At 44.5% G+C, this 14,571-nt stretch overlaps 1 protein-coding gene across 10 annotated transcripts in view; it reads right to left on the minus strand.

The window, feature by feature from the left end:
* The window catches only part of LOC126848481 (paired box protein Pax-5-like), a 152,898-nt gene that overhangs the window by 24,166 nt on the left and 114,161 nt on the right, over positions 1-14,571 (minus strand). For 9 of the 10 annotated variants that reach the window (XM_050589512.1, XM_050589445.1, XM_050589464.1 and 6 more), the window contains 2 exons: positions 6,793-6,958; positions 3,117-3,314 (listed from right to left, as the gene is read on the minus strand). In XM_050589512.1, the coding sequence (XP_050445469.1) occupies positions 3,117-3,314; positions 6,793-6,958 (364 nt within the window). Of the gene's footprint in view, positions 1-3,116; positions 3,315-6,792; positions 6,959-11,691; positions 12,440-14,571 lie in introns of those variants that run through there. The other variant, XM_050589492.1, reaches the window with a different exon arrangement.

Genomic DNA, 14,571 nt, shown 5'->3' on the forward strand with positions numbered 1-14,571 from the left:
CGTTTTTCGCCTATTTTTCCGCTCTCCTCAATCCTGTCTCATATACACGGGATATATAACTGTTATTTTTCGCAAAAGCCACTCCATTATCTCGCTCTCTCTTCTCGTCCGTCTTTTTTACCTCGCGCGACTCCCACGCTCTTTCCCCTTCCGTCCCGCGGATGTTCTCATTTCGAAGTGCTCCGGCAAAGCAGGACAATACATTATATTAGCTGTATCATTATTTCTCCACCCCGAAAGCTACCTCGCGGCTAGAAAAACCTGGACAAGCTCATAATGGGAGAAATCCCGGCGCACTATGGTCGCTGATGCATCTCAGTTTCCTCGCGGTAAAATCGCATTTGATATCAAGATCTTTTTTCTCTTTCTCTTTCTCTCTTTGCTCTTTTCTCCAAACTAAGTATCAGTTATGCCAAAGATTCATCGATAAAAGCGTGATCGCTCAAAGTTTTCCTTTTTTATTTCCAATTTTTCTCAATCTTTTCTTTTTTTTGTTTTAAACAATTGTTTACAATTTTCCAAGAATTCACAGCAATCGTTGTGCGAGATAAAAATCTCTGAGCCCTTTGACGACTTACTTTCTCCTCACGAAAATGTACCGTCATTGCGATGAATTACATATCCATTCGTATATCCGCTTCGCGGAATATTTAGTCTTCAAGAGACTCTCGTTATCAATCGTTATATAATTAGTACGCTGCACGCATGACTATTTTCCAAAAAAATCAAACGCGCCTTTCTATCCGCTGCTCGTCGAACGAAAATGCATTTACCTGCGCGGAATGGATCGGGCGGAAGGTTGCGGGTTTGGTGTACGTGAGTGGGTGATGGTACGTTGGATAGATGCATGTAGATAGCGAGCGAGGTAGATAGGTAGGTAGGTAAGTATCCGCGGGGTAAGTTTTTCCAGGCGATCTGCTCTCCGGATTCAGATCAATACCCGCCATCTGGGCCTCGAGTCGGGGGGATAAGGACAAGGAGGAAAAGGAGTCCCGCTAGCGAGAAGGAGACTGCGACCAAAGAGAGAGAGAGAGAGAGAGAGAGATAGGAAGGTGAGAGCGAGACGGAGCGACGAGTCAGGAGAAGCAGAGAAAATCGTGTGGAGGTGGAGCCGAAGGAGATGGAGGAGTCACTCGAGCAACAAGCCACCGCCGCACCCTCGACGCAATCCTAGACACATCGAAAACCTCGGCCAGAAAGTAATTCCTGTACTTACACACATGCTCGCGTTTTTCACGCTACCGTAACCGCGCGACGCGCGTAGTGAAAGAATGAAAATATATGCGCGCTCACCTCTTACGATCGCATAAAAAAAAAAATGGACAACTTGACGAAAGATCGATTGAGAAATATGACAGGAGGACGCTGATTGCTTTCTATTTCGATTATCGACTTTAAAAGTCTCTTTCTCGCTCTCGCTCTTTCTCTTTTCCGTGATTTAATGCCATATGTAGGGTAAACTGTAATACGACAAGCGATACGTGAACAAATGGAATTAACTAAATTTTGAGGATCGTTATTTCGCGATTGAATCAATAAAACAAACGTTCGGCGACGACAAAAACTCTCGATAAAGAGCGTATACTGCAAGTTAGACGTCGCCCGATTAGCCCGAGATCTGTCGTCGCGCGACCGCGACGCGGAATTTAAATAAGCGGCCGCGCGTTAGCGACTTACGTCGTTACGTGAGCGCTAACTCATTTGCGTGCGTTTCCATTAGCGGCTGCGGCCCACGGAAATCGCGTTAGTGAATTTCACTTGCCGGCGCAATTCGATTCGCATTACGCTCCATTTCATTATCGGCGACCCCGCGTGTGCGGGAGATGAAAAAGAGACAGAGAAAGAGACAAGTGACAAGAGAGAGAAAGAAAGATAGCTCAGCCCCCTCGAGCGAAAGATAAGGTCTTAAGTAGCGACTGATTAAATCTCGGGACATATGCGAGCCGATCAATGGGTACAACCCCTTGGTTGTCTCTCCTCTTTCTCTCGCGATCGCTTCTCTCCATCCCCTTCTCGTAGCTTCTCAGTTGGTCAAAAGGACAAGGGGGTAAGAGAGGGGGGGGGGAGAAGAGAGAGAAAGACCGAGTCGTTCAGTTTGTGCGGTGCTGATACGCTGTAATGCCGTCCCGCGGGAACACACTCCCTCTCGCCATCTCGTAAGGGCCGCTCTACAACCTACAACGCGGGATACTCGTGTTCCATCGGCTCGACTGGGCGACGCAAAAACACTTGAATTAATCGGCCCCAGGTCCCGAAGGAACCTGCGAAAGGTCAATAGGATCGGGTGGGCGGGCTGGATGCGCACTTATCTCGATGCACATGCGACGAGGGTGCAGGCGCGGAGTTCGCCGCGCGCGATAACCGATCGCGCCCCATCGTCGCCGGTCCAAGCATATGTCGCGACTCCTCAAATTGGCGACCGAGCACGATGTAATCTGATGTCTTGGCGCGCACGATGAACGATTAGCGAAATTAATGGCATACACATTTTTGAAGACAAATCAGGATGTCTTTAAATTATAAAGAGGATAGATAATATATTATACTTATCTCGAGTTATTTAATAATATTATAGATATCATGAAATCTCGTCAGTCTCTACTTATCGATTAAAATCATATGAAAATTTTTAATAGAAAAACTAAAGAGTATGAGAATTAGTTAATGTCATTATCAATCGTATTGAATTATATAAAAAATAATTAAAAATGTAGTGCACACATACAATATATGTATATGTATATATAAAGTTGGAACAATACGTATAAAATATGTAACGTGAATATACGATTGAGAAATACTAGACAAATTTTTATGATCTCTCATCAAATTGATAACGTTAATTAGATTAAAAAATTGTTACTCTTTTTTTCAACAATTTGAAGTGCTTTGATGTACTTGTTTATATTATGTTTCGAATTTATTCGTGTATTTTATTGTCACTTTAGTTGTGAATTTGATTATAAATCTATACACGCTTATTTATTTTTATTATATATTTTTCATCGATTCGAGTATCAAATAGCCAAGCGCACGCGCTTGAGGGGATGCAATTCTGGAATAAATAATTCGCTGAATAAATAACGCCGATAATAACAACAACAACATTAACTCACCGATTAATGGAAGAGACGGATGGCACGTTGTCCTGCGAGCAAATGCCTTCGGCCAGCAATCTGTCCCTAATCTCCCACGCAAACATGGTCGGATTGTCCCTCTTGTAATTAGCGATCGCGTCGACCACCGGCGGCGTCGCTACTTTCGGCTTGGAGCCTCCTATAACGCCGGCTTTGAAGCTACCGGTTTCATAATACCTGCAATATAAAATTACAACATGTAACATTACAGTCAGTCTTATATCTCATGAGAGAATCGCGCGAGGTATAAAGGAAGCCCTCTTTAATCGACTTTAAAGACAATTCGACTGCGCTTGAAAGTGCGGTGCCGACAAGAGATCGGTCGCACTAAAGTTCGCAGTTTGTTTGCTCTCTCTTTCTCGTTCTTTCGCTCTATCGTGAAACATGGAATCGTCAAGAGCGGGGGAAAAAGAGAGAGAGCAACGAACGTTTTTCCCGCGGTGGGCGGCCAACGTCGGAATAACGAATCGCCGTCCAGCGGCGCGTCAACGACCGGCTGTTTTAAAACAAACGGCTTCTGGCCTCCCGCTGTTGCCCTCTCTTTTTCCCTCCTCTTTTTGTCTCTCTCTCTCTCTCTCTCTACCCTTTGGACTTCTCGTCGTTTCTCTCCCACCGACCGGGTATATACGCGAGATGGGTGATCGCGATTGGCTCGCCGTGAACGCGCCCTTTGTGCCTAATTAGTTAAATAATATCTTCGCTCGTGCTTAAATTCAATTACGCCGGATAGTCCGCAATAATGGTCCGCTTGTGGGCCGCCTTGATGGATGTGGGTCCGCCGTCGGCGTCGGCGTTAGCGTCGGCTCATACGCACGCTGGATATCTGGCCAATTTACCGTACATATCTCTACGCGCGCGCGCGGCTGCTGCGTGAAACAAGTTTTTTTTTTTCGCCGAAAAATATTTGCGCGAATAAAAGCATCGTAACAGGTTTTTTGCGTTGCATGTGACAGGAAAAAATGAAACTCGGATTGTTGAGTCGAATTATAGTCTTCCGCGACGTCCTTTGTGCACGTTTTTTGATCGCGTAGAGAGGAATGAACGTGTATATATTTTAACTATAATAAAATGGCAACATGTTTCTTATTATATATCACCGAACAAACTTCTCTGTTATTTTGTGATAAAAAAAATTCATTATTTTCTATTATTTCATTGCTATATGATGATTATTAGATTCTATTGCGAGTGCAAGTGCTATTTTGTCGAAATAATCGGTCGGTAGCCAAAAGCATTATGCGAACTATAAACGGTCTCAAATAGACTTGGGTCCCGCGCCGCCCCCGCGAAATTATTGCGATCATATCTGGTGTGTAAAAGCCCATTCGAGGCCCACATGGCAATGCTCACCCGTTGATATTTCGTTCCCCTTTGTTCCGCCTCCACCGTGAAATGGCCATTAGATCGCGCGATTTTTCAAATCGACCTTTGCCACCGCCCGGCGTGTTACTCACCCTTGCTGTATTAATTCCGATTTAAATGGATTCGAAACAGTCTTGCGCGAAATCGAAAACGCCACCTCCGTGGAATAATGGCATTATTTACGCGCGTCGTTACGTGGCTGCCTCGTACGGATCTTTCACATTAACGTTACGGTAAAAAGCACAGCGTTAATCAACGATAATCGGCGACTGTAGTCAGAATACGATCATTTTAAAAGGCTCGATATACTGACATAAAAATAATAAATCTGAGAAGTGGCATTAATATTTCAGAATTTCGCAAACTGAAAAATAGATATTTTAATGTTTGCTTTTTATATAAAATATATATGCGAAAAAGTAATAAATAAAAAGGCCCTAAAACAGAGTTAGCGCTTGAAACATCAACTTTGTTGACAATGTCTGAATCGTAAAAGTGTCGACATATCTTTTACACGTCGAAATGATTTCTAAACTATTTTAATATTATATGTATAATAGATTAAAAAAAAATGTCAAGTTATTCAATCAGACGCTTGTAAGATCACGAAACAAATAGGAAAACGATATATCACCAGATTTGCGCGTCGATGAAGGACGTTTTGCAGGATCCGAGTTATAACCAACTTTACATAGTCCTCAGAATCACGCGGCGTGTCTAGAATACAGAAGCGATACGCAGAAACGTGCGACAAAGGATGAGAGCGACCCTAAAGAGGAAGAGCACTTTGTGTTTCTCTCTGTGACAGACACTCGCAACAGAGCTAGGAAAGATCTTTCGCGAAGGAGACGACGACTCGATTTTGTGTCGTAGTCGCCGCCGATGCCGAGCGCCTTTCAACGCCGTCCCCGTCGGCAGATTTTACGAACCCTCACCTAGAGTCGAAAGAGAATCCCGGTATCCGGTTTCGTCCTAGATTCGGCGAACGGCGTTCTCGTCGTATCAGTGACGCGTGACCGCGTAAAGTCGCGCAGTCGCCGTTAACGTTTGTCGCGTCGTCGACAGGCCCTTAAAAGGCCGTTTTCGCCGTACTCTTCGGACCATAAAGTCATCACACATCCGCACGCGGAAGAGCACCGCGTATTTAGCTGGAACGGGAGCCAAGTCCTCGACCAAGTCTACGTTTAAATTTAGCAACCGCGTAGAAGCAAGAGATGCCTGTGTCGAATAGAGTCGCACAATTCTTGTGAGACGCAATTCTTCCGGTGTCGAGATCCGCGAAGTTTAGATTTTTTCATCCTAAAATTTAATCTCTCTAATATTTTGACGCGCGTAAGAATGAAATCCGATTGACGGATCGCTCCATATTTTTATTAATGACAAAGTCTCGTTTCTCCGAATACAATCCTCGCTCGGGAAAGGGCCCGAGCCGGGAAGAAAGGAAGAGGAAACGGTAACTTTAGTCGCGGCAGTAAATAATCCAGTCGGCCTTTATTATGCGGGATTCGTGAAAGAGCGCGATATATGACAATGATATTCGGCCGTGGGGGACGCGAATGACGTTCGGGCCATCAAAGCGGCACGAGGCCACCCGTTACATAGCGGAGCGGAGGGAACCGGAGAGGAGGGTGGAAAAAACATGGAAACCGCATATCGTCGGGCAACTCTGCGCGTCGCGAGAGAGTGAAGGGGGCCGGTTCCTTCCTTCCGGCCCCTCGTCGTCTCTCCCTTCATCGTCCCCCTTTTCTCCCTCCCCCCTCCCACCGATCCGTTTGCCTCGCGGTCCTAACAGCGTCTTTAATTAAATCACTTCGGGAAGCGAGAAAGCGGTCTCTCGGTTTTTTTGCTCCCGCATCTCTTCTTCTCCGCTAGTCGAGAACGACCTTGGCCACTCCGCGGCGCGGAAATTGCGGTGTTGCATTTGGCAAGAGAGGATGAGCTTGATTCTCTCGTAAATCACTCGCCCTTCGACGACATTGTTTGTGCTTGTTATCCGCTCTCCGAACTTGGCAAACGCGATTTTCAGAGGCAATCCCCGTATCCCCGAAATACATTTTAGTCGACGAGTTCGTGGATACATTATTCGAATAAATAGATCGGTCTCTTTACAATAAAACGTTTAAATTTGCAATCCTCAACTATGAGAGATTTGATTTTCTTGAGAAATTTGCGCGCTCGGATTAACAATGTCGCTGATCTCGCGCGTCCGTTCGGCATCGCGCCGAGATACTTGAGGGGCGGCCGCAACTGTAACGGATACGGATAGAGAGGTAGGTACAGTGGCGGTACTCACCTCGACAGTATCTTGGATACACAGCCGTGAGATACCCTGAGTTGTCTCGAAATGTCGCACGGTCGGACGCCGCTGTGCGCGAGTTCGACGATCCTCTGCCTGACTACATCCGGTAGGGGCCTCCCGTTCACAAAGACGCCGCCGAGCTGGTTGACTCCGCCGTGACCTGAAAAAAGAACGAGAATCGATAACGTATATTAATCGAGCATAATCGAGCATAATCGAGCTTAAGCTTAAATTCGCAAATAAAAATACTTGTAAAGATATAATTTATATCGTGCACAAGTATGTATGCGTTATCCATATATCAATAGTATATCGTCTGTTTACTTTTACAGAAATCGCAACATCTTGCTGTTAAACGTTATATTAAAAACCGGTGGCATTTAAAAGATTCGACCGTGTAGTGAACGATTCGGCGTGAAATCGCGACGTTAAACGCGATTTGCGTGTGAATCAGGCTTCGCGCGCGCGCTAAATCGACGATCGTTAAAGGAAGCTGGCAGAACGGATCGCGAATGCCAATGTTAAATCTTCTCTCGAATGGTCTTTATCGCCACGGAATCATTCCACTTGACAGATTTTGCGGAGGAATGTTGTACCGTTCGCCAGTGAGACTTTCTATTGAGAGAATGATTTGTCTGTCTCACGCTTTAGTAGTTTTAAATATATACAGGTGTTCGGAAAGTAAGTATACATCTAGTTCAAATATTTAAAAAAAAAAACATTTATCAAACATTATTCGCAAATTAGTCTTTCTTCATCGGCGACAAATCATTAGGAGAATTGAAGGTTTTCAATAACAAGATTAGATGAATTAAGACTCCTATGTTTGCATACTCGTAAAAATCATTTCCAACTTCTTATTTGATTTATAAATTACAATTTTTTATATTATAAATTATATTTTATTTTTTTGAGGGGTGGGAAAAGAATATATATTAGATCATAATGTTATACATACATTAAATACAAACGTGTATATGTATATATATATATATATATATATATAAGTTTAATATATGTATAATTGGTGATCTAATTACATAATGCTATAATAAAGCGCGCAATCAAGGACTGATCAGAACACGTCGCGAACGGAACGTGATCTTTAATTAATATTTAATATTTCTGTCGGCTAATCATTTTCACTGAGCCATTCGTAGAAACGTTCCACGATCAACGTTGAGCATTCATTATTATTAGTTTACTCCCCGCTGCCACTCGAGTTTCTGTCGTACATCGTCGCAGGCTTCATTTTCGCGCATTAAAGCCGCCTAACGCGATAATTCGGAGCCAATATCGTAATGGAGGGTTCTGCGCCGCGACATATGTCCCCCTGTTCGTGCCAGTGCACCGATGATTCGATGATGATCGTTGTTTTCGGCGAACCCTCGACGAGACGAAGAGTTAGTTAAATCGGCCACACGCTGTCGTTCTTATCGCCTGGATATTCTCCCTCTTTGACACTTGCTCTGGCAAATACATTTCTATCAGGATGAGTGATTCGCGCGTTCAGAATAAAAAAAAATCATTATCATTATTTGAGATAGAATGGTATAAATAGCAATATATTTTTCTGAATTTAGACCCGGCGATTACGTCACGTTCCGATTACATGGAATACGAAACTCTGGCCGACGTAAAGTTAATTCGAAGAAACGAACGAGCTACAGAGAATCATCGCGCGCTCGCGCATTTGCGTTTCCATCCGAGGGGAATTTCGTAATTACGGTAACACCGCGATCTATGAGGCGTGAACCGCAACGTTTTTTTCGTCGTTCAGCCGTATATATCGCGCTGCTCGATGATACCTCGTCGTCGCACGAAGACAATGAGGTCTCCGCGATCATTACTGGAAACGATACGCGCCTTCCGGTCGCAAATCAATTCGCTCTCGCGTTTATGGTCGCGTCCCCCGCGGCGCGGCCGGTAGTCAGGGGATAGTCGTCGGCATCATGGTGGCATTGCCAGGGCGAGAGAGTACCATGACTACCCTACTACACACGCACACACGCCGTCACGCCTGCTGACCACAGCTATAAGCGAGGGCTCCGGCCTGGACCACCCCCGAATCGTTCTAGCTACTGCTGCTACTACTACTACTACTACTACTACCACTATTACTACTCCTGCTACTATTGCTACTGGATTTTGCTGCCGTCGCTGGAAACTGGCCGCCGTATTACAGGAGCTTATTGCCGTCCGCTCCGTTCCGCACTTCTGGGATACGTCGAATCAAGAGATGCAACGTCTCAACTTGTCCCATGTAATTGCGCCCCTATTGTTTCTATTATCTATACGCAATCCTTCCCTCGCGTAACGTAATATTATATAAAAAATTATAAATTATGGAGTTTAAAAAGAAAAAAGGATTCCTCAAAAGAGTCAATGAAAAATCTAAACGAATTTTTTCAACTTTGACCATCTCGAAAAAAAAAAATAACGATCCTTATTGCCTTTGTGGTTTTATACTCGATTCGAAGCATTTTAACGGAAATTTCCATGATGAATTGTAATAGGACGATCTCGGCGATTCGCACGCAATTTCGTCGAGCTGTTTCGAAGTTCGTGACTCGATCAAATCGGATTTACAGTTTTATCGGAGAAAGCCGATAGCGCATCTGCTAATCAATCGCCATTCGAGTTGTCGATATAAAAACGCCGATGTAAAATCAGGTGACCTGGCTGAGCGCCGAACTGCTGCGGACTACTTCCGGACAAATGCAATCCCCGTGCAATCGCCATTACGTTTTCATTACGAATGTGCCGTGTCTTAAGCTGCAGCGCTAACGATATCCTTGAAATCTCGCCGTGATCCAAAGTCCCGGTCCAGTTTCTCCGTTATCTTTCGGATCTCTCATCTCAAAGCCGATTCTTCTTTCAAATAAATATTATCTATGAGGTGATTTATGAGTGAAAAAATATTTATACGTGAATGCTTGCACGCGTTCTCGAGCGAGCGGATTATTCGGGGCTCGTTAATCGCGTATAATTGCAAAAAATATGTAGATTAACTCTTTCAGATACATCTGTTGAGAAAAAAAAAATCTAAACTCTCTATATGGGAAATATGGGTAGACGGAAAATTTTTTTTTGACTTGCACGTATATCCGCGCGTAGTCTACCCCCGTTCCACTTTTGTGCGCTTGCAATCGAGAATGGAGGACCGGTCCAAGATAGTTTCAGAGCCAATAAAATGAGGACCGGTGATACACGATCACGGGCGGCTCGACGGCTACGTGTGTATATCGGAGAAGCCAGAAGAACTTTGATATAGATTCCCGTACAGTCACTCGATATTTCTCCAGCATCGCGTTGCTTTGTTCCCGTATTACATTACGCCTTGACGTTACGTATTGGCGAGCGCGCCTGAATACGACGAACTTTATTATCCGATGGCTAGAAAAATACGCTGGGAAATGTAATTCGCCGGTGCGAGCCATCTCGGAATTTTACGACGTTGGTCGTAATCAGATCGATTTATATCGTAATTGAAAAGCGCGTTAATAATCGGTTTCAATGATGATTATGATAAAAATTGTTCTATTAAACATGCGCAAAATATCTAATGGCATAATATATGAATAGAAATTACGGTGTCCTTAAATTTTTTGAATTAAAATTAATGAAGTATTTAATAAAGTAATTTATTTTAAATAATGCAATAAAAAGGTAAGCAGCTCATTACAAGTTTTTATGACGCGCAATCGCAGATCGTCGTGGTTCTATTAATGATTCATAGTTAGTAATATTTCATTAGATTTAACGGACCGGCTGCACACCGTAAACGGAATACGATTTCGATGGTTGCAACTTTAAAACGACACTCGAACTCGTCTAATTAATACGATCGGACCGTTAAATAGACGGAAATGCCCGCGGATCGGCAAACTCGTTATTTTCACGTAATATCCTGGACAAAATTATAACGATAAGCTCTTACGCGTGAAGAAAATTATATATATATAAATAAATTATAATTATATTTAATCGATATAAAATTTATTAGACTCGCGCACGGAGAAGAACCAGGTTGATTATACTGCAGATACTAAATCGGATGCGCAATATTTCTCTCTATCAGTTTAGAGGAAGAAAGATAAAGAGATCGTCGCGAGAAGCACCTACACAGATCGTCGATCGCGATATGATTGCAGTTTACTTTTTCGTTGATACCGGTACCGCTACGGCTCGGTTAGGCGATCGAAGGCCATTAATTTCTTGTTTTCGCATTATCATTTATTCATCGACGTCGCTGGATTCGCGATTCTTTTCCGTTCATCCTGTTTACTCCACTTAATCGACGCACCGTCGGCGAAGAGAAATCGCGCGATCGCGCGAGAATGCGTTTCGCACGCGGAAATGTCGCGCGCGTTTTCGCGCTCCTTTTTACATTACTTGTCATGAAATTTGCTGACAATATATCTAACTGATGGCGCGGCTTTGCGATTGTCTCGCGCTAAAAGAAATATCAAATATGGAGAACCGAGACAGAGTTAACTGAAAAAGATTCTCGATATATGAAGAGAAAAAGTCTTTGCTTACAAGGCTAGATCCATTTATATCTAGATATATTTATTAAAATCATCATGATTGCCGCCTGATGCAAACGATTGTTAATGTGAGCTAAAAATATATCCGATACTATTAAATATTTATCTTTATATTCAGCAGACATTGTTAACATGATAAGTAATAAAATCAAAAGGAAGGATTAAATGAAACTGATGTGCCGTAGAGATAAATCTTAAGTCGGCAAGAGGTAATCCAGTTTGAAATATTTTGCGCGATTATTCAACGTGCCGATTGACAACGGGACGGAAAAAGAGATAAAAATAAAAACATAGCGATAATTAAGAGACGCTTAAAATATATACATGAGATTAAATGTCTTACAGGTGTAATATTCCATCATGTTCTGATTGTATCGGTAGGCACTACTCAGAGTAGTGCTGAGGTCCATCGCGGCACTTCCGGGCCCGACGGCCATCGGGTATCCAGGTGCCTGCCTCTCCAGAGGAGCAGATTTTATATGTAATATACGAAAAGCATCCGAGAAGGACCGACGGTCCTATTGACCGCCGATAAAGACCTCTCGCGCGTTTCCAGAAGTGGTTCTCTCTCGTCTCTCTCTCTCTCTCTCTCTCTTTCTTTTTACGCGGATGGAGCAGGCGGATTTATGGCGACGCGACACAATGACTGTCATCAGGAGCGTTTTTGTGCCGGACGACGGGTGGCTGCTGCGGACACCCGGTCGGCCGTCGCTTCATCTTCGTGAATCGAGCGCCGATCCCGTCGGAAGAATTTGATGCAGTTCACAGTTTCTCAGAGTTCACAACATTGTCTACGTGAGCATTCGAGGATGCTGCGTTCGTTGAAATTATATACGAACGCGAGAGTGTTTTCACGCGCGATTTTATAATATTTTTAATGCCGCCGGGAATCTATTGCACATAGTTTTTATTCACGCCCGCAACTACAAAAGTACAAAATTTCTTCGTTTCATTACACTTTAGACATGACATATACGACGAGCACTATCTCTTATCGTTCGCCACAATCACCAATCCAGCTCACTGCATCCAAGTGGTCCAGTTAACACCCCGAGTGTCGCATACACCAGCCTGACAATCCGACATTTTACGCGTCCTATGCAAGTAGTCAATGTTTATCACTGCATTTCGATCCATCGGATGTATGCTGAGACGTATAATTTTCTCTCAAGACAGCGTATTACAAAATATGCCGCGCGTCATCCGACACAACAACATTCATCCCGCGTATGATTGACGGGTGATAAACGGAGCAAACGACCGGATCTGCCAAAAGATTCTCCGTCCAAACGAAGACTCTTCGCGCTTTTGCAGAAGGCGAAAAAGAGGAGAACAGTCTCTCGTCTTAGCCGCTCGTTATCGTTATCAGCTGCCCCGCGAGAGGAAGCCGCGCGAGCCGAGCCGAGCGACGCCGCGGCAAAACCGGGCCGACGACGTCGTGGAGCACGAAGGTGGCTTCTGCCGACGGACACACGTGACTTCGGACAGCTTTTCGACCCCCGCCTCGCGGCGGCGAGCCTTCATCCCCACGTCGCGCGCGACCCCGCCTTTCGCATCCCTCGATCGGCATCCAGGCCGGGCCGGGATTGGTCGACGCGACGTGACAACCGGGTGGGAGAGCGCCCTGTGACGAGGGGTTTCTACGGAAACGGCGGCGGCGTCGCGCGGGATAACCTCGTTATTGGCATCCCGGACGCGGGATGGCAGGCGGGAGGACGACGGAGGATCTGGCCGATCTGCGGAAGAGAGACGAAGGGGAGCGCGAAATAAACGCTCGCCGGCTGGTCTACCGCCAACAGTCCCGCGCGAAATCACGCGGCGCACACCCCCGTGAGCACTGCTTATTCATGAGGGTGTCCCTCTTCTCTCCGCGGGAAAGAGGGAGGCAGAGAGGAAGAGGTCGTACCTCTTGAGCTCCCTCGGATACGATGTCGCGCCCTATCGATTTTATTTATTTAAAAGTTACCCTCCGTCGCGCGCTTCTCTCTCAGATTCCTCTCCTCCTATGCTACTTCCGTTTGGCGGAATGGACCGTGGCACGCGTCGATCACTGGATCGAAGAAAGAGGGAGAAAAGCGAGAGTGAGTTTACGCGAAATAAGGATGAATGAAAACGCTTTTGTCGATTTGCCGTTGGCACTTTCACGACAAATTTTATCGCGATCCTTGCACTTTGTGTGATTTTTGTATTTTCTCGACATCTTTCGCGGAATTATTTTCTTCTTCGCTCGTCTTCATTTAATTCTTCTTCGATGCGTGATATGAATGCGCTATAATTTATTCGTTTTATGGATCCTCGTATACGCGAAGAGGGAGAAATATTGAATGGCAATAAAGTTGTTTACCGATTTCGCAGTTTGGAGACAGAGAGGAGATTCGCAGGAGAACGATGGTGGCGAAGCAGCGCAGCCAAATATTTAAAAATTAATGTTGATCGGCTGATGTATTGGCAATGCTACGCGAGATTACGCGTCTCCCGATCGTATCTCTTTCAGCAGGAATTTATCCCTTGATATCTCTTTTCGAAAAGTTTCTTGCTCTCTCCTTATTCTCTCCTTTATTATTTTCGTACATTGTTATTCTTCCACATTTTCTATATCAATCTCTTGGCGTTAGATATTATCATATGTAATTTTCTAAAACGCAAAGAATGACAGAAACTCTCCAAATATGTCTCGATGCGGTTTGTAAAGATTGCTTAGACAGGATGTTTGCATACAATTCTCGCTAACGTTATGACGTTATAACAACTTAACACCGAAAGGGTTAACACTCCCGGAGCGCATCGCGCGACGTCCCGCGGCATGCATCGCCGCGACTAATTACGAGACTGATTACGTGGAGACAAACGCCGTGAACGCTGCGGAGGGATGGCGAAGGTGGCCGAGGGAGAAAAGGGCACACTCGCAATATCTGCAAGTCGCGAACGATAGGTGGGGAAGTTGAGTTGCGGAAGGTGGGGCGCGATGGTATACTGGTTTACAAAGTGCGGCGCATTTGCTCTCCTCTTACACGCGTTCCTTGGGAACTTATTCTCGGACATGATACGTATCGCGAAATATATAGATACTTATTCGCCGGAAGAGACTTACGGTTTATGACGCTTAAAAGTTCGAATGGTATGAACCGCTCGTAAATAATTGACCGCGTCTTTTATTTCATTTTATTTATACATTTTTCAATACGCACCCAAGAATATATATTTAAAAATAATAAATTTTAAA

This window comes from Cataglyphis hispanica, chromosome 1 (genome assembly GCF_021464435.1).
Source record: "Cataglyphis hispanica isolate Lineage 1 chromosome 1, ULB_Chis1_1.0, whole genome shotgun sequence".
Classification (NCBI taxonomy): Eukaryota; Metazoa; Arthropoda; class Insecta; order Hymenoptera; family Formicidae; genus Cataglyphis; species Cataglyphis hispanica.